We start from the raw sequence: 21,774 nt of genomic DNA, 5'->3' as shown, positions 1-21,774 counted from the left end.
TGCATGAATGATCTTATTTAAACCTCACAACAACCCTATGTGATATGACTTGTTATCAAACCTATTTAAGATGACAAAAGTGAGGCTCAGAGAGGGTAAGTGCCTTGTCAAGGTCACACTGAAAGTGAGTAAAGAAGACAGGACTTGAGTGCATCTGATTGAGAGCCCAGGTTCTTAGGCAGAATAAAGACCTCTGCCTTGAGCAGTGAAGACTCCTGGCTCCCCTGATCCCAGGCCGCTAGGTGGTTACTGGGTCGTTTGGTTATTCTTCGTCATGTGCGTGCTGGAAGTCCTTTGGCTGTCTTGTATATCTCTTACAATTTTGCTTTGATCCTCCATCCTAACCTGGATCCATAGCTTGCATGGCCCCAATCCCTGGGGTCCATCTACAAGACATTTTCAGAGGTAGAATGGCAAGAGCCAGAGCTCTAGCTGGAGCTGAGCAGCAGACCCCTGCCATAACATCATTGCTCCCCAACACTATCTGAACCACCTCTGGCCCATTCACTGTCCTGACACACCACAGTGACTTTGATCTCTGCTTGGGAAAAAGCAACGTCACCTGCTGGCCCTGCCTGGAAGGGGAGGCAAGAGTGAGGAGGAATGGGCCGTTACCTGCAGTCTGTGGGGGTGGAGGGTGTGGTCCATCCTCTGATGCTGCCAAGGCTTCTAGAGCCTGCAGAGTGGACACTAGTGCATCATCCAACTCCTGAGCATGATCTCGGACAGTTCGGGTCTGCATGCTGTCAATCAATGTCACTGGAATCTCATCATACAGGAGCCCACGCAGGTGGCGTCCTTGTTCCTGGCTCTGGGCTGCCCGGCGCTTGGAGTCATCCTCATCAGAACTGTTGTCTCGGAAACCAGGAGGTGGGGCAGCAATGGCAGGCAACAGGGATGTACTCTCATCTTCCTCCTCTTCTTCCTCTTCACTCCCAGGGGGTGGAAGGGACATCAGGTCTACTATATTATCACGAGAGGAACCAGGCCTCCCACCTTTGCGAGGACCCAGCTGCTCCTGGAGTTTGGTTTTGCAAGAGTCACAGTAGAAATTCAGAGCTTCAGTCCCAAGGGAATTGTCCAAGGTATAAGATCTGGCCCTACTGGCACAAGGCTCGTGGTCTAGACTGGCTGCATCAAAGTCATCAGGGACCACATTGTAACCTTGGCCAGAGCTTTTGGAAGTGGGGTCAGATTTGGTCCGGGGCCTGGTCTCCTCAAAGAAGATTAAATTCTCATTGACATCTGTCCGGCTTTCCTGCTCCTTCCTTTGTTCCCGCATGTGGAGGTAGCAAAAGCTGACAAGCTCAGAGTCGGCAGGCGGGGGCGTGCAGCAGCTCGACTTCCTGGGGCTGGTGCCCACGCTGCCCACATAACTACTCTCCTTTTTCCCCAGGTGGCCCCCAGTGACAGGGCGATGGGCACTGTGCATGTAATCTAAACCCAGAAAGAGAATCAACAGGTGAGCCTTGGTAATGAGGACTGTGGCGGAGTTCTCATGGTGTCTCTGGCCTGGGTCTATTGTGCACAGTTGGATGGCAGGTACCAAGAGAGAGCCTCACCTGGCTGCTAGGGATTAGGGGAAAGGGAATCAATTGCCCATGTTGCTGCTGGCCCTAAAAGTAGAGTGAGTAGAATAGAATGGCTTGAGTTGCTAATAGCCCCATCACCTCTGAAATGGGAAAAGGCATGGGGTGAGGTGGGGTTAGGATAAACACCTTGGTATCTGGGCATGGCTGGACTCTTACATGGATAGGTCTGAGAGTCACCTATAAGCATACTTAAATAACTGATATTTGTTTTATGTCATTCTTGGAACTGTCCCTGCCCCCACCCTTTTCAGAGCCTTTCCAACTTCCAGTGCTCTGTCACTCTTGCATTATGTTGGATGTCTTCTAGCAGAAGGAAATAAATCTGACAAGTTACTAATGGGAAAGTGTAAAACAGGCTACGCTACGTACAATGCCCGAGATTTTGCCCTTCAGAGAGGACTGTCAGTGGACTGACATCTAGAATTCTGGGCATCTGAATGTATAAAGCCTATAAGAGATATGCTGGGATTGTATATGGTGTGGGGGAAAGGGTGGGAAGGACATTGTTACATTTCCTCAAATCTCATTATTGCTCTGTATTCATGTAGGGCCAGCCTATCCACTACACATACATGTGGCAAAATGTTCTGCTAAACAGCTTTTATTTATTTATTTATTTATTTATTTATTTATTTATTTATTTATTGTTAATACTCATCCAAGGATATTTTTTCCATTGATTATTTTTAGAGAGAGTGGAAGGGAGGGAGGGGGAGAGAGAGATGTAGAGAATCATTGATGTGAAAAAGACATACTGATTGGTTGCTTCCCACACGTGCCCCAACCAGGGTTGGGGACCAAACCTGTAACCCAAGTATGTGCCCTTAACCGGGAATTGAACCTAAAATCCTTAGGTTCATGTGCTGACACTCTAACCACTGAACCACACTGTCCAGGGCAACAGTTTTTAATGATGGTAGGTCTGTGCCTCTGAGGATCACCTATATCAAATGCTTCATCAGTCTCCCTCTTAGTCTGTTTTGAGGGCCCCTCCCCATGATATCTGTGAAAATATACTCAGACAATGCCAAATCACTTTGCTATCAGACAGGTATCAAGCAAGGACTAATTTAGGCCAAGGTCATCAGACATTATCCCAATGAATACTCATAACAACCCAATGAGGTAGGTGCTATTACTATCCCAATTTTACAGAGAAAACTAATCCAGTTGGTTATGTAATTTACCCAAGGTCACATGAATCATAAATGGCAGTCTGGATTTGAGCCCAGGTCTGAGGGACCACAAACCCCTTGCTTTTAACTATTACCCCACAGTTCATCATGGTGATCAAGATATTGGAAAACAAAATTTAAAATGCCTTTTAAATTCCAATTTGACAGGGTCAAGGTGTTAGCTTTTTACTAGAGCTTACAGCCACCACAAAAGCACAGTGCTGGCACTTAACAATAGAGCCCCAAAATACATGAAGCAAAAGCTGACTGAATCAAAAGGAGAAATATACAAGCCAAAAACAATAGTTGAAGACTTCGACACCCCACTTTCAATAATGGAAAGAACAAACAAGCAGAAGATCACCAAGGAAATAGAGGACTTGAGCAACACTATCTATGTATATAAAAGGCTAACATGCAAAGTGTCCCCTCAGGAGTTTGACCCGGAGACCGGGAGTTCGATCACTTGCTATGATGTGCGCTGACCACCAGGGGGCTACACGGAACAAAGGAAGGCTTTATCCGGCAGCTGGAAGGTCCCGATCGGCCCTGATTGCTCGCAAGGTCTAGAGACCATACCCGTGCATGAATTTCATGCACCGGGCCTCTAGTAAATCTATAAATCTATAGAACATGCCACCTAATAGCAGCAGAATATACATTCTTCTCAGTGCACCTGGAATCTTCTCCAGAATAGACCGCATTTAGGTCGTAAAATAAGCCTCAGTAAATTTAAAAGGAATGAAATCATACCAAATATGTTTTTTGAGCACAACAGAATTAAATTAGAAATCAATAACAGAAAAATATTTGTAACATTCAGATTCATGTAGAAATTAACATTGCTAAATAACCAATGGTTCAAGGAAGAGTTCACAAGGGAAGTTCGAAAATATTTTGAGATGAAGGAAAATGAAGATACAACACACTAAAACTTATGGGATCTCTCTAAATTAGTGTTTAGAAACAATTATAAATGTAAGTGCCTACATTAAAAAAAAAGAAAGACTGCACATCAATAACTCAACCTTCCACCTTAACAGATTTGAAAAAGGAGAGCAAACTAAACACAAAGGGAGTAGAAGAAAAGAAATAGTAGTGTATAGAGTATAGAAAAATAAGAGATAATCAATGAAACTAAAAGTTGGTTCTTTGAAAAGGTCAATGAAATTGACACACATTAGCTGTATAGACCAAGCCAAAAAAGAAAAAGAATAAAAAGAGAGAAGTTTCAAATTAGTAAAATCACGAAAAAGACAAGGGCCATCACTACTGACTACAGATACAGAATTGATTATAAGGAAAAATCATGAATAAGTTTATGCCAAAAAATTAGGTAACCTAGATGAAATGAACAAATTCCTAGACATATAGAAACTATCAAAACTGACTCAAAAAGATAGGAAATATTAATAGGCCAATAACAGGAAAAGAATTAGTAATTAAAAATTCCTCCTCTCGCCCTAGCTCGTTTTGCTCAATGGATAGAGCGTGGGCCTATGGACTGAAGGGTCCCGGGTTCGATTCCAGTCAAGGGCACATGCCCAGGTTGTGGGCTCAATCTCCAGTAGGGGGCACGCAGGAGGGAACTGATCAGTGATTCTCTCTCATCATTGATGTTTCTATTTCTCTTTCCTCTCTGAAATAAATAAAAAATATATTAGAAAAAAAATTCCTCCTCTCTCGACAAAAATATAAATAAATAAATAAATAAATAAATAAATAAATAAATAAAGGTCAGGCCTAGATGGCTTTACTGGTGAATTTTTCCAAATGCTCAAGGAAGCATTTATACTAAACTCTTCCAAAATAGAATAGGAGGGAACACTTCTCAACTCATTCTATGAGGCCAATATAACCTGGATACCAAAACCAGACAAAGACACCACAAGAAAACTACAGAGCAATATTTATTATGAATATAGATACTCCTCAACAAAATAGTAGACATTTGAATCCAACAACATATCAAAAGAATTTTACACCAAAACCAATTGGCATTTATTTCAGAAATGCAAAGTTGGTTTAACATTCAAAAATCAATTAATGCAATATACCATGTTAATAGACTAGAGGACAAAACATATGATCATCTCAATGGACACAGAAAAATCAATTGACAAAAGTTACCACCCTCTCATGATAAAATTCAACAAGTTAGAAATGAAAGGGAACTTCCTCAATATGATAAAGGTTATCTATGAAAAACTGAGAGCTAACATCATATTGGGTGGTCAAAGACTGAAAGCTTTCCCCCCAAGATAAGGAAAAAGTCCAGAATTTTTGTTCTGACCACTTCTATTCAACACGGTACTGAAAGCTCTAACAGGGACTATTACACAGTAAATTGAAATATAAAGTATCCAAATTGGAAAGGAAGGAGGAAAAGTATCTCTATTTCCAAATGTCATGATTTTGTATATTTAAAAAGTAAGCAATTCCTAATAATAAACTACTAGAAATAAACAAGCTCAGCAAGTTTGCAGGATAAAAGCTTAACATACAAAAATCAATTGTATTTTTATACACTAGAAATGAACAATCTGATAATAAAATTAGGAAATGATTCTATTTTCTTTTTTTTTAATTAATCCTCACCTGAGGATATTTTTCCTTTGATTTTTAGGGAGAGTGGAAGAGAGAGAGAAAGATAGAGAGAAACATAGTTGTGAGAGAAACACATCGATTGGCTGCCTCCTGCATGCACCCCATCAGGGACTGGGCCGGGAAGAAACTTGCAACCAAGGTCCGTGCCTTTGACTGGAATTGAACCTGGGACCCTTGGGTCCGCAGGCTGATGCTCTATCTAATGAGCTAAACCAGCTAGGGCTGGAAATGATTTTATTTATAATAGCACCAAAAAGAATAAAATACTTAGGCATACATTTAACAAAAGAAGGGCTAGACTTATATACTGGAAACTAAAAACAAATTTGTGAAAGAAATTAAATAGTGGTGAAAGCCTGGGAGGGGTGAATATGGGGTGGAGGCGGGGTGGTCAATGGGAAAACAAACAAACAAAGGAGATACCTATAATACTTTCAACAACAAAGATACATTTAAAATGAAATTAAATTTAAATAAATGGAAAGACATTCTATGATCATGAATTGGAAAATTTAATAATGTTAAGATGACAATACTTCCTAAATTGATCTACAGATTCAATACACTCCTATCAGTTGGAGAAACCAAGATGGCGGCATAGGTAAACACCTAAACTGCTGCCTCGCACAACAATTTCAAAACTACTGTATTTTCTAGCGTATAAGACGACTGGGTGTATAGATTTTCCTGGGTTAAAAAGTCGTCTTATACGCCAGAAAATACGGTACAACTAAAAGACAGAATGGACATCATCCAGAACCACAGGAAAGCTGGCTGAGTGGAAATTCTACAACCAGAAGGAAAGAGGAAAGCACACGGAGAATCAGAGCTGCAAAGGACTGAGGTACGGAGATGTGCACGCGGAGAGGAAGGGCAGCTGAGTGCCTGGCTGGTGTTCTCTGGCGGGAGAGGGAAGGAAGCCCCAGACTGCACTGAACCCCAGTTCTGACTGCATTGAACCCCAGTTCTGGGCAAAATGCTGTGTACCCAGGCTCATATGGGGGGAGTCTGGACTGTCAGGCAGAGAGAAAGGCACACGGAGACTCGGAGACTCAGGGAAGCCTGCTGCGGGAAGGGGTCTGGAGGCGCGCACACAAGACTGACTGTTGAGGTTGCCGCTAGCTTTCCCTAGTGGAACGTAGTTGGAAGCTCCTGACTGCACTGAACCCCAGTTCCAACTGCACTGAACCCCAGTTCCGGGCGAGCCTGGGGGAATCTGGACTGTCGGGCGGAAACTCAGGGGAGCCGCGGAAGGCAAAGGTCTGGAGGTGTGCGTGCAAGGGTAGGGCTGAAGGGAAGCCAAGACTGTCTGCTCATCCCTGAGACTCCGCCCCATCCAAGCTGAGCACAGAGGCTTTTGCAATTTTGCAAGTCTTGTCTCATAAGGCTGTCTCCAGCACAGAAGCTCTCCCGGCGTAGACAAAGCTGATCCTCACAGACAACTGGCCTGAAGGTCAATTCCTCCCAGTGATACCAACAACAATCAAGACTTAACTACAACGAGGCTGTACACACAGTCCACAAAGGGGTGCACTAAGAGTGTCCACCTCAGGTAACTGGGGAGGCCGACCCACTGGGCCATATAGGACACCTAGCACACAAAGCTACCCTACCAACTCAGGGAAGCAGCGAAAATGCGGAGACAGAGAAACAGATCACAAATGAAAGAAATGGAGGAAAATAAACGACTGCATATAGAGTTCAAAACCACGGTTATAAGGTTTTTCAAGAATTTCCTAGAAAAGGCCGATAAATTTAGTGAGACCCTCGAGGATATGAAAAAGGACCAACTAGAAATTAAACATATACTGACTGAAATAAAAAATGTTATACAGAGATCCAACAGCAGACTAGAGGAATGCAAGAATCAAGTCAAAGATTTGAAATACAAAGAAGCAAAAAACACTCAACCAGGAAAGCAAAAAGAAAAAAGAATCCAAAAAGTTGAAGATAGTGTAAGAAGCCTCTGGGACAACTTCAAATGTACCAACATCCGAATTATGGGAGTGCCAGAAGAAGAGAGAGAACAAGATACTGAAAACCTATTTGAAGAAATAATGACTGAAAACTTCCCCTACCTGGTGAAAGAAACAGACTTACAAGTCCAGGAAGCACAGAGAACCCCAAACAAAAAGAATCGAAAGAGGACCACACCAAGACACATCATAATTAAAATGCCAAGAGCAAAAGACAAAGAGAGAATCTTAAAAGCAGCAAGAGAAAAACAGTTAATTACCTACAAGGGAGCACCCATACGATTGTCAGCTGATTTCTCAACAGAAACTATGCAGGCCAGACGGGAGTGGCAAGAAATATTCAAAGTGATGAATAGCAAGAACCTACAACCAAGATTACTCTACCCAGCAAAGTTATCATTCAGAATGGAAGGTCAGATAAAGAGCTTCACAGATAAGAAAAAGCTAAAGGAGTTCATCACTACCAAACCAGTATTATATGAAATGCTGAAAGGTATTCTTTAATAAGTGGAAGAAGAAAAAAGTAAAGATAAAAATTATGAACAACAAATACATATCTATCAACAAGTGAACCCCAAAAATCAAGTGAATTAAAAATCTGAGGAACAGAATAAACTGGTGAATATAATAGAATCAGGGGCATAGAAAGGGAGTGGACTGATAATTCTCAGGGGGAAAGGGGTATGGGGGGGCAGGAAGAGACTGGACAAAAATTGTACACCTATAGATGAGGACAGTGAGGGGGAGGTAAGGGCAGAGGGTGGGGTGGGAACTGGGTGGAGGGAAGCTATGGGGGGAAAAAGGAGAAACTATTGTAATAATCTGAACAATAAAGATTTATTAAATTAAAAAAAATACACTCCTATCAGAATCCCCGCTGACTGTAGAAACTGACAAGCTAATTCAAAAATTCATATTGAATCACAAGGGATCCAGAATAACCAAAAAAACTTTAAAAAGAACAAAGTAGGAGGATTCACTGTTCTTTATTTCAAAGCTTACTACAAAGCAACAGTAATCAAGATAGTGTGGTACTAGCATAAGGATAGACATATGAATCACTGGAATAGAATTGAAAGTCCAGAAAGAAATCTTTATGTTGTGTTCAAATAGCCCAATTTAAAAATTGGCAAAGGAAAAAAAATAAAATAAAAATTGGCAAAGGATTAGAATAGATATTTCTTCAAAGAAGATATACAAGTGGCCAATAAGCACATGCAAAGATGTTCAACATTATCAGCCATAATGCAAATCAAAACCAGGAGATACACTTCACACCCACTACAAAGAATGTAATAAAAAAGATAAAGGGAGTGACATCAAAGGAATGGTGGCATGACAGCACACCTTGCCCTCTCCCCCTGAAATTTCAACAAGTTAACCAACGATAATACAACAAAGAAATCCCTGGTTAACACACACATACCTGAGAGACCCACGCATTGAAACATCTAAAAGTGGGCACCCAGGAATTAACAGGGAGATAAAAGGGGAAGTGCAACCAGCCTGCAGACAAAGCCCTGCAGGCAGGAGCTCATGGCTTGGCAGGGAAAGCAGAGAAAACCAGCAGCAGCAGGTGCTTCCTTTGGCCTGGAGGAACAGAAAGATGTGGAGGGGTGGTAGCAGCTCAGCAGGGAACGCGGCAAGGGTGCAAACAGTGTCTGAGTCAGCAGATGCCTAACAGAGCACCAGATTCTCTTGAGTGGCTCTCTACTGTTGGCAGGATTGTGATATTTCAAAGAAATAGAATTATAGAACCCTGATGCTATTTGGACTCCCAAAACTCACCTCTTGTTGCCCTTGAAATTGGGTCCAGAAGCATATTATCTGTAAACCAAGAACTGTTGCAGTAGAACTGCTGTTTCCCTCTGTCACTGATCCCCAGGAGGGGTGCTTGGGGCACGACCCTATGGAGGTCAGGGGTCACCATTATGGTGAGGGCAAAACAAACCCCACCCCAAGTAGCGCAGCTGTATTGTCTTACCAAGCTGCAGAGGTTCAAGACTGGGAGATCACAGAGGTAAAAAAATCTTGCGATTCAGTGTCATCCACTGAAAAAGAGAAAAACCTCTTCAGACAAAGCTTCTATCAGCCATGCTTATAGGGAGAAAAATGAGTAGGCAAAGAAGAACAGCAAATACCATGAATAACCACAGTAACAAGGATGACCATAAAGAAAATGAAAAATCCCAGAAAGCAAGCTGGAACATATGGAAATATGTGATATAAATAACAGAGATTTCAAAGTTGCAGTTATGAAAAATTCTCAATGAGATGTGAGAAAATACAGACAGGCAATTCAGTGCACTCAGAAAACAAACAAATGAACAAAACCAAGTACTTTACCAAAAAGACTGAAACTTTAAAAAAGAACCATTTAGAAATCCTGGAAATGAAGCATGCAATTAAGGATATTAAGAGTGAACTACTGAGCATAGAAAACAGAACCAACCAGATGGAGGAAAGAATTAGTGATATTGAAGATAGGAATCTAGAAATGATGCGGAGGGAAGAAGAGAGAGACCAGACCAAAGCATAAAGAAAAATGAAAGAGCCAAAACCGGTTTGGCTCAGTGGATAGAGCGTCGGCCTGCAGACTCAAGGGTCCCGGGTTCGATTCCGGTCAAGGGCATGTACCTTGGTTGTGGGCACGTCCCCAGTGGGGGGTGTGCAGGAGGCAGCTGATTGATGTTTCTCTCTCATCGATGTTTCTAACTCTCTATCCCTCTCTCTTCCTCTCTGTAAAAAATGAATAAAATATATTTAAAAAAAAAAGAAAAATGAAAAAGCCCTGCGAAAACTATCAGAATCCATCAGAAAAAAAGCAACATTAGAATTATAGGTATTCCAGAGGAACAAGAGAGGGAACAGGGAACAGAGAGCCTATTCAAACAAATAGTAGATGAGAACTTCCCAAACCTATGGAAAGAACTAGATCCTCAAATCTAAGAAGCAAACAGAACACCTAGTTACTTCAATACAAAGAGGCCCTCTCCAAGCACTTGGTATGAAAGCTGTCAAAAATTAATGACAAAGAAAAAATTCTCAAAGCAGCCAGAGAAAAGGAAATGACCTACAAAGAAAAAAATCATCAGAATTTCATCCAACTGCTCAGCAGAAACTTTACAAGCCAGAAGATAGTGGAACCATATATTCAAATGTCTAAAAGAGAAAAATTAGCAGCCACAAATAATATGTACAGCAAAATTATCCTTTAAATATAAAGGAGAAATAAAGATGCTCCCAGACATACAGAAGCAGAGGGATTTTACCACCAGAAAATCTCTATTGCAGAAAATACTCAAAGGACATATTCTCCTTGAAACAAAGAACATAAATAAGGTCACAACACTATGAGTAAGATCACCAAAAAACTTACAGCATAAACAGGAATAATTTGTGACAACAAGAACATAAAAAGGGAGTGGGTAAAGGACTGAACTGGCAAAGGAGGATGAAAATCAGATGCACTCAAAAGAAAAAAAATGGTATATATGCAGGTTTACTTTTTTATAAACCTAACTAGCGTTCCCATTGCAGGAAAAATCCTGCAATAGGGTTTCCTGCTGCACTCTACCCCGCCCCGCCTCCTCTCCTCCCTTGTCTCCTGGCCCGCCTTCTCTGACAGCCCGCCCCGCTCTCCTTCCTTCTCCCCCGGCCCTGCCTCTGCTCCTCCCTTCTCCTCCCCCTGGCTTGCTTGCTTCTCTGCAGCTTTGCTCCCTTCAGCATCTCTTGGCTTCTTTCTAAGCTGTCTTGATATGCAAATTAGCCTCCATATTTGTTGGGGTAATTTGCATACTTGTCCTGATTGGTTGGTGGGCGTGGCTTGGGCGTAGCGAAGGTGCAGTCAATTTGCATATTTGTCTATTATTAGGTAGGATGATAACCACACACAAAAATCCCCAAACGAGGACACATAGCTTAAAAAAAAAGAGGAAACAGAGAAAAGAAGTATGGAATAGCACCAAACCAACACAACAGACAGAAACACAAAGGAAAAGAACCAATAGAGGCATAGAGCTACCAGAAAACAAAGATAAAATGGCTATAGGAAATCCTCGCCCTGACCGGTTTGGCTCAGTGGATGGAGCGTCGGCCTGTGGACTCAAGGGTCCCAGGTTCGATTCCGGTCAAGGGCATGTACCTTGGTTGTGGGCACATCCCCAGTGGGAGGTATGCAGGAGGCGGCTGATTGATGTTTCTCTCTCATTGATGTTTCTGACTCTCTATGCCTCTCCCTTCCCCTCTGTAAAAAAATCAATAAAATATATTTAAAAAAAAAAAGGAAATCCTCATACATCACAATTACCCTAAATGTAAATGGCCTGAATTCTCCAATAAAGAGGCACAGAATAGCAGAGTGGTTCAAAAAACAGAACCCAACCATATGCTCCCTACAAAAGACACATCTGAGCTGCAAAGACAAAGGGAGATTCAAAGTAAAAGGCTGGCAAATGATTCTCAAAGCAAATAACATCCACAGAAAAGCAGGTGTAGCCATACTTATATCTGACAAAATAGATTTCAAGATATTAAAGATAACAAGTGACAAAGATGGAGACTTAATTTTTTTCCTATTCCTGCTTTTAAAAAAATATTTTTATTGATTTCAGAGAGGAAGAGAGAGGGATAGAGAGATAGAAACATCAATGATGAGAGAGAATCATTGATTGACTGCCTCCTGCATGCCCCCTACTGGGGGGATCGAGCCCGCAACCCTAGCATGTGCACTTGGCTGGAATCGAACCTAGGACCCTTTAGTCCACAGGCCGATGCTCTATCCACTGAGCCAAACCAGCTAGGGCCTGTTCCTGCTTTTTAAAAATATCTTTATTGTTGAAAATATTACATATGTCCCTTTTTCTCCCATTGATCCTTATAGCCCACCCCCACCTCATGCCTCAGGCCTCCACCACCCTATTGTCTGTGTCCATGGGTTATACATATATGCATACAAATTCTTTGGTTGATTTCTTCCCACCCACCCACCCATCCACCCCTACCTTCCCTCTGAGATTAGACATTCTGTTCCATGATTCTATGTCTGTGGATAAGATGGACACTTTATAATGATAAAGGGCACACTACATCAAGAAAATATAACATTTCTTGCCGAAACCGGTTTGGCTCAGTGGATAGAGCGTCGGCCTGCGGACTCAAGGGTCCCAGGTTCGATTCCGGTCAAGGGCATGTACCTTGGTTGCGGGCACATCCCCAGTAGGGGGTGTGCAAGAGGCAGCTGATCGATGTTTCTCTCTCATTGGTGTTTCTAACTATCTATCCCTCTCTCTTCCTCTCTGTAAAAATCAATAAAATATATTTTTTAAAAAAGAAAATATAACATTTCTATATATATATATATATATATATATATATATATATATATATACACACACACACACACACACACACACACACACACACACCCAACCAGGTAGCAATGACATATACAATAATTACTCACAGAACTAAAGGGAGAAACAGATCAAAACACAATCATAGTTAGGGAACTTAACACTCCATTGACAGCTCTAGACAGATCAACCAAACAGAAAATCAATAAAGAAATATTGGCCTTAAATGAAACACTAGAACAAATGAATATAATTGACATTTACAGAACATTTCATCCCAGATCATCAGATGATACATTCTTCTCCAGTGTACATGGAACATTTTCAAAATAAACCATATGTTGGGTCACAAAACTAGCATCAACAGATTAAAAATAGGGGTGGAGTAATTGGATGCCACACTGATACGCTCCCAGGACCAAACTGGAATTACAACTAAAATATACACACAAGAGAAATCCTGAGTAATCAACTGAAGACTAGCTGGAGAGAACCCCGATAACCAAGGACAGAAAGTGGAGACTACATAGACTGACAGGAAGGGCAGAAGTGCTAAGGGCTGGCTGGGCTCCCATAGATAGCAGTTGAAGTTCCTGAGAGATATCTCATCTATGGGGGGTTGCCACTGAGAAATCTGGGGTCTAAACCCCAAGCTGGGCCCCCCAGTAGGGAGCAAAAGCACCTACATATCATCTGGCTGTGAAAAGAGCTGGGTTGCTGTCTGTCAAGGAGAGACGGCTGGAAATGCATGCACACTCTTAAAGGGGCAATGCACAAAATTTTGTGTGCAGCCACTCACCTTGGTCTCCAGGAGAGGGAGGGCAGAGTGGACTGGAACTGTGTGAACAGAAACCAGGCTTGGGGGCTCTGGGGTTAGAGCTCTGAAGGCAGACAGCCCAGTTTCCTGTGCTGAGTCATTCCCTCATGCTGGGGAGAACATCTTTCTCAGGCAGTCCTTTGCTATCCAGGTGGTTTTTGCCTGGGTGGGGGGGGTGGTGGTGGTGGTGAGGGGGAGACAGTTGCCCCACCCTATTGGAAAACACCTTGTCCCACCCTGTGGAGTTTCTGAGGCCCATTAAGAGACAGAGAATAACAGCCTCCAGGCAGAAGCAATTGACCCATCCTGATAGAAAACCTATCGCATCACCTGTGGACAATTGCCTTAGGCTACTCAACACTTAATCCAAGCAGTCTGCAGGCAGAGGCAGGTCTATGGAGGTTTTGAGTCTTTGCCTGATCTAATTAGTCAGAAACAGGGTTTGACACTGTCCTGCACCAGAGATTGGGAGATATAGAAGATCTACCTAATACATAGTCACAAACCCAAACAGGCAGCCAAAATGGGGAGACAAAAAACAACAACCCCCTAACGAAAAAATAAGAGAATTTTCCAGAAGAAGAGCTAAATAAAATGGAGATAAGAAATTTGTCAGACACAGAATTCAGGATAATGATGGCAAAGATGCTTAATAGCATGAGAAATGGTACAGTAACTATAAAGAATGACCTAGCGCTAATCAAGAACACAGTGAAAGGGATACATAACAGATTAGGGGAAGCTGAGAAAGGGATCAGTGAATTAGAAGACAGGGTAGGAAAAATCACTCAATCAGAGAAATAAAAAGGAAAAACAATTAAAAAACAGGAGGATAACTTAAGGAAGCTGTGGGACAACATGAAACATAACAATACACTGAGTGGCCAGATTATTATGATCTCTGAATGCATAATAATCTGGCCACTCAGTGTATACCCTATATAATAAAAGGCTAATATGCAAATTGTCCCTCGACCAGGAGTTCAACCAGCAGGCAGGCCGGCCAACTGCCCATGTCCCCTCCCCCTGGCCAGGCTGGCCGGACCCCACCCATGTACGAATTCATGCCCCGGGCCTCCAATACACACACACACACACACACACACACACACACACACACTCAAACTGAGTGGCCAGATTATTATGTGTTCAGAGATCATAATAATCTGGCCACTCAGTGTATTTGCATAATATGTGTACCAGTACGAGAAACAAGCAAGCAAGGGATAAAGGAAGTGTTTTGAAGAAATAATGGCAGAAAACGTCCTTAACCAGGTGAAGGAAAAAGTCACAAAAGCATAGAAGGCACAGATAGTTTGAAGCAAGAAGAACTTAAGCAGGCTTATACCCAGACAGCTACACTAATAAAAGAGAAAGATGCAAATTGACCATACCTCCGCTACGCCCACCAGCCAATCAGGAGAAAGTATGCAAATTGAGCCAACAAAGATGGTGGTGGCCACGGAGCTGGAATGAGAAGGAGGCTTGGGTTGCCCCCAGCGATGGAGGAAGCCAAACTTCTCGCCCGCCCTGGCTTGCTCTGGCCTCCACTCAAGGCTACAAAGTTTCAATTATAGAAAATAAATAAATCCCAGATACCTGCTTCCAGCCAGACCTGGCCTCTGCTCAAGGCTACAAAGTTTCAATTATAGAAGATAAATAAATCCCAGATACCTGCTTCCAGCCGGCCCTGGCCTCTGCTCAAGGAGGCACTGAAAAAAAAACACCAAAAAAACGAGGGGCTGGGAGCCTGGGTCGCCGGGGGATGTGGCCAGCCTGCAAACAGCCCTCAGCCCCTTACCCAGGCTGGCCACACCCCCATGGGGTGAGGGTCCCTGCTGGGGGGCTTGACCATCCTGCAAACAGCCATCAGCCACTCACCCAGGCTGGCCAGGCACCCCAGTGGGGACCCCCACCCTGAAGGAGGTGTGGCCAGCCTTTAAACAGCCCTCAGCCCCTTACCCAGGCTGGCCACACCCCCATGGGGTGAGGGTCCCCGCTGGGGGGCTTGACCATCCTGCAAACAGCCATCAGCCACTCACCCAGACTGGCCAGGCACCCCAGTGGGGACCCCCACCCTGAAGGAGGTGTGGCCAGCCTTTAAACAGCCATCAGCCCCTCACCCAGGATGGCCACACCCTCCATGGGGTGAGGGTCCCCACTGGGGGGCTTGACCAGCCTGCAAACAGCCATCATCTCCTCACCCAGGCTGGCCAGGCACCCCAGTGGGACCCGCACCCTGAAAGGGATGTGGCCAGCCTGAAAACAGCCCTCAGCCCCTCACCCAGGCTGACCAGGCACCCCAGCGGGACCCCCCATCCTGAAGGGGCTGTGGCCAGCCTGAAAACGGCCCTCAGCCCCTTACCCAGGCTGGCCATGCCCCCATGTAGTAAGAGTCCCCACTGGGGGGCCTGGCCAGCCTTCAAACAGCCATCAGCCCCTCACCCAGGCTGACCAGGCACCCCAGCAGGGACCCCCACCCTGAAGGGGGTGTGGACAGCTTGAAAACAGCCCTCAGCCCTTCACCCAGGCTGGCCACGCCCCCCCAGCGGGGACCCTCACCCCATGGGGGCCTGGCTGGCCTGCAAACCACCACAGGCCCCTCACCCAGGCCGCCACATGCCCCAAGGAAACCCCCACCCTGATCTGGAACACCCTTCAAGGCAAACCAGCCAGCCCCCACCCATGCACCAGGCTTCTATCTATACCAGTGATGGGCAACCTTTTGAGCTTGGTGTGTCAAACTTCACCAAAAAACTGAGCATAACTCGGGTAGTGTGTCACTTTGAGGAAAAAACATTATTTCGCAAATGTTTCATCCTCAGGAGCAGCAAATGTTTCATCCTCGGCATGCGGCTGCCTCAGCGGCCGTGTGTCATCAGAAATGGCTACGCGTGTCAGTGCTGACACGCGTGTCATAGGTTCGCCATCACTGATCTATACTAATAAAAGGGTAATATGCTAATTAGACTGGGACACCTTCCAGGAGACCTTCCAGACGTTCTTCTGGACAAAGCCATGGTGGCGGGGCTGAGGTAGAGGTGGTTAGAGGCCAAGAGGGGAGGGCCGTTGTGGGTGATCAGGCTGGTGGGGGGCAGGGACGTTGGGGGTAAGCAGACCAGCAGGGGGGCAAATTGGGGGCGAGCAGGCCATTAGTGGGGGTCAGTTGGAGGTGATCAGGACAGCGGGGGGGGCAGTTTGGAGTGAGCAGGCCTGCACGGGGGCAGTTGGGGGTGAGCAGGCCAGTGGGGAGGGAAGGTGGGACAAGTAGGCCATCGGGGGGGGGCAGTTGGGGGTGAGCAGGCTGGCAGGGGGGGCATTTAGGGGCGAGCAGGCCAGCGGCGGGGGGCAGTTGGGGGCAAGCAGGCTGGCAGGCAGAGTGGTTAGAGGCAATCAGGCAGGCAGGCAGGTGAGCAGTTAGGAGCCAGCAGTCCCGGATTGCGAGAGGGATGTCCGACTGCTGGTTTAGGCCCGATCCCTGTAAACGGGCAGTAGGACATCCTTCGAGGGGTCCGAGATTGGAGAGGGTGCAGGCCGGGCTGAGGGACACCCCCCACTCCGTGCATGAATTTCGTGCACCGGGCCACTAGTATCATAATTAAAATGCCAAAAATTAAAGACAAAAGAGACTCTTAAAGGCAGCAAGAGAAAAGCAATTTGTTACCTACTAAGGAGCTCCCATAAGACAGCTGATTTCTTATCAGAAACTCTACAAGGAATGGCATGAAGTACTCAAGGTAATGAAAAGCAAGGATCTGAAACCAAGATTACTATATCCAGCAAGGCTACTGTTCAAACTAGATGGTGAAATAAAGAGCTTCCCAGACAAAAAAAAAAAAAAGGCTAAAGGAGTTTATCACCACCAAACCGGCACGAGAAGAGTGCTAAAGGGACTGCTGTAATAATAATAAGAAATATATATTGAGAGAAACATAGGCATACAGAATTAAAATGCCAATAAATAAGTACCTATTAATAATAACCTTAAATGTAAATGGCTTAAATCAAGCATGCCAAACTCAAAGGCTAACATGGGCTAAATAAACAAGCTTTAAGTTCATGTGGGTCACAAAAAAAGAGCTTCAATTTTCATAGAAATGTAAGTTTATTTCGATAGAGACATGCTGAAGACACAGGGCTGAAATAATGAGTAATTGTTAACATAAAATAATAGACCATTATAATAAAAATTATTTTTTTTTCTTGAACATTAACTTACCAGACACTGAATAACTGCACAAATGAATAAGCATAACACAAATAAACCTATTTTTCTTGTTCTTCAAAAGCGAAATATTTCCTGTTGCACACACCAAACAAGTCAGTCCAAGACTAATGATGTGGCAATTGGCTGCTAAAATACTCACTGCTAGTATTAGTGGAGAGAATAGGTTCACCTGCATGTAAGGCATGTAAGGGAAATGAATGCAACACATTATAGAAATCATTCATTAGCAAATGTTGTAGTTCATTTTTAATAATTATGTATAACAGGATATTGTAAAAATTAAGTTACCAGAATTTTTTATTAAAACGTTTCTTATATACCGTTATATTGGCTGGGCCGCATAAATATTTGTTGTGGGGCACATGGGGCCTGCGGGCCGTGAGTTTGACATGCTTGGCCTAAATGCTCCCACCAAAGACATAGGGTTGTTTAATGGATATAAAAATATGACCCAATTCTATGAGGTCTACAAGAGACCCACCTCATAACAAAAGACTCATACAGGATGAGAGTGAAGGGATGGAAAAAAATTTTCCATGCAAATGGAAATGAAAGAAAGCTGGGGTAGTAATACTCATATCTGACAAAACAGACTTCAAAATGAAGGCCATAACAAGAGACACAAAAGGCCACAACATAATACTAAAGGGATCAATTCAAGAAGAGGATATAACCCTGGTAAACATATATGTACCCAATATAGGAACACACACACACACACACACACACACACACACACACACATATATATATATATATATATATATATATATATATATATATATATTATTGTTTTTTTACAGAGAGGAAGGGAAAGGGATAGAAAGTTAGAAACATCAATGAGAGAGACACTGATTCAGCTGCCTCCTGCACACCCCCTACTGGGGATGTGCCCGCAACCAAGGTACATGCCCTTGACCGGAATCGAACCTGGGACCTTTCAGTCCGCAGGCCGACGCTCTATCCACTGAGCCAAACCGGTTAGGGCCTAAATATATTTTTTAAAAAAACTTTTAGGACTTTAAGGGGGAGATCAATAGCAATAAGTCATCATAGCAGACTTGAATACCCTACTGACTTCACTGGATAGATCTTCCAGACAGAAAATTAACAAGGAAACAAACAAACAAAAAAATTAACAAGGAAACAGTGACTCTAAATGACACATTGGATTAGATGGATTTCACTGACATTTAGAGAACATTTCACCCCAAAGCTATAGAATATACATTGTTCTCAAGTGACATATGGGTCATACACAAAGATAGCCCCATGTTAGGACACAAAACAAGGCTCTACAAGTTCAAGAAAAGTGAAATCATATCAAGCATTTTCTCAGATCACAAGGGAATGAAATTAGAAATCAACTACAGTAAAAAAAAAAAACCAACATTCAAACACATAGATGCTAAATAGCAAGTTATTAAACAATAAGTGGGTTACCAATGAGATAAAAAAAATAAATTCCTGGAAACAAATGAAAATGAACACACAACAACCCCAAATCTATGGGACACAGCAAAAGCAGTCCTGAGAGGGAAGTTCATAGCACTATAGGCCTACATCAAAACACAACAAAAATTAATAATAAACAATTTAACCCTACAACTTAAAGAATTATAAAGAGAACAAAAAGAAAAGCCAAGAGTAAGTAGAAGGAAGGAAATAATAAAGATTAGAATATAAATAAATGACATAGAGACTAAAAAAATACAAAAATATCAAACTAAGAGCTTATTCTTTGAAAAGATAAACAAGATTGATGAACTGTTAACCATACTCCTCAAGAAACAAAAAGACAGGACCCAAATAAAATCTGAAAGGAAAGTAGAGAAGTAATCACTGACACCACAGAAATATAAAGGATTGTAAGAAAATATGAACAACGATATGCCAAAAAAGGGGACAATGTGGATGAAATGGACAAATTCCTAGAGAAATACAATCTCCAAAAAGTTAAACAGAAAGAATCAGAAAACCTAAATGGGCCAATAACAACTGATGAAATAAAAACAGTAATAAAAAAAAAAAAGAAGAAAGAAAAAGAAAAGAAAAAAAGCCCTGGTTTGGATGGCTTCACAGGGGAGTTTTACCAAATATTCAAAGAGGAACTATAAACTAAACTCCTCAAAGTATTCCAAAAAACCCAAGAAGAAGGAATACTTCCAAGCTCTTTTTATGAGGCCAGCATTATCTTAATTGCAAAACCAGATAAAGACACTACAAAGAACAAATTATAGATCAATATCTCTGATGAACATAGATGCTAAAATCCTCAACAAAATATTAGCAAATCAGACCCAGCAATATATTAAGGAGATCATAAACCTTGACAAAGTGGGATTCATTCCAGGGATGCAAGGCTGGTATAATATTCACAAATCAATAAATGTGATAAATTAAATAAGTAAACTGAAATACAAAAATCACATGATCATATCAGTAGATGCAAAAAAAGCATTAGACAAAATCCAACACTGATTTTTGATAAAAACTCTCGCAAAGTGAAAATAGAGGGATCATATCTCAACATAATAAAGGCCACATATGATAAGCTATATATACAGTGAACATTATACTCAAGGGGAAAACTACAACAATTTCCCCTAAGAACAGGAACAAGACAGAGATGGCCGACTTTACCACTCTTATTCAACATAGTACTGGAAGTCCTATCCACAAGAAGAAGAAATAAAAGGCATCCAAATTGGAAAGGAGGAAGTAAAACTCTCATTATTCACATATGACATCATATTGTACAAAGAAAATCCTAAAGACTCCACCAAAAAAACTAGTAGAGTTAATAAAGGAATTCGATAATATAGCAAGATTCAAAATCAACACTCCAAAATCCTTGGCTTTTTTATATACCAATAATGAACTCTCAGAAAGAGAAACTAAACAAACAATCCCATTTACCATTGCAACAAAAAAAATTAAAATGCTTAGGAATAAACTTAACCATGGAGGTAAAAAACTTGTACTCGGAAAACTATAGGACATTGAAAAAAGAGATAGTGAAATATATAAACAAGTGGGAGACTACCGTGTTCATGGATTGGTAGAATTAATATCATTAAAAAGTCCATACTACCAAAAGCAATCTACATATTTAATGCAATCCCTATTAAAATACCAACAGCATATTTACCAACAGCATATTTCACAGATCTAGAACAATTGCTTAAAACATTTATATGGAACCAAAAAACGCCAAATGGCCACAGCAATCTTGAGAAAGAAGAACAAAGTTGGAGGAATCACAATACAAGATATCAAGTTATACTACAAAGCCACTGTAATGAAAACAGCCTGGGACTAGCACTAGAACAGGCATATAGATCAAAAGAACAGAACAAAGACCCCAGAAATGGACCCAAGCCATTCCACTAAATTAATATTTGACAAAGGATGCAAGAACATACAATGGAGTCAAGAGAGTCTCTTCAATAAATGTTGCTGGGAAAATTGGACAGATACACACAAAAATATAAAACTAGACTACCAACTTACACCTTACACAAGAATAAACTCAAAATGGATAAAAGACTAAAATACTAGTGTGAGACGGAAAACCATAAAAATCTTAGATGAAACCATAGGCAGCAAAATCTCAGACATCTCTCATAGCAATATACTAGTATTTACAGATACATCTCCTAGGGCAAAGGAAACTAAGGCGAAAATAAACAAGTGGGACTACATTAAAATAAATGGCTTCTGCAAAGCAAAAGAAACCATCAACAAAAATGAAAAGAGAGCCCACTATATGTGAGAACATATTTGGCAATGATACATCTGATAAAGGGTTAATATACAAAGTATATAAGGAACTCATACAACTTAACAAAAGAAAGACAATCTAATAAAAAACAAATGGACAAAGGACCTAAATAGATACTTCTCCAAAGCGACATACAGATGGCCAAGACATATGAAAAAATGCTCAAAGTCACTGATCATCAGAGAGATGAAAATTAAAATGACACTGAGGTATCAACTCACACCTGTCAGTACGGGTACCA

At 42.2% G+C, this 21,774-nt stretch overlaps 1 protein-coding gene across 5 annotated transcripts in view; it reads right to left on the bottom strand.

The window, feature by feature from the left end:
* The window catches only part of FRMPD3 (FERM and PDZ domain containing 3), a 170,301-nt gene that overhangs the window by 4,888 nt on the left and 143,639 nt on the right, over positions 1-21,774 (bottom strand). For all 5 annotated transcript variants that reach the window (XM_079764400.1, XM_079764398.1, XM_079764399.1 and 2 more), the window contains one exon: positions 616-1,437. In XM_079764400.1, the coding sequence (XP_079620526.1) occupies positions 616-1,437 (822 nt within the window). The remainder of the gene's footprint in view (positions 1-615; positions 1,438-21,774) is intronic.

The sequence above is a fragment of the Cnephaeus nilssonii genome (assembly GCF_951640355.1).
Source record: "Cnephaeus nilssonii genome assembly, chromosome: X".
NCBI lineage: Eukaryota > Metazoa > Chordata > Mammalia > Chiroptera > Vespertilionidae > Cnephaeus > Cnephaeus nilssonii.
The sequence above is the reverse complement of the archived record's forward strand: the minus strand, read 5'-3'. Positions and strand labels throughout refer to the sequence as shown.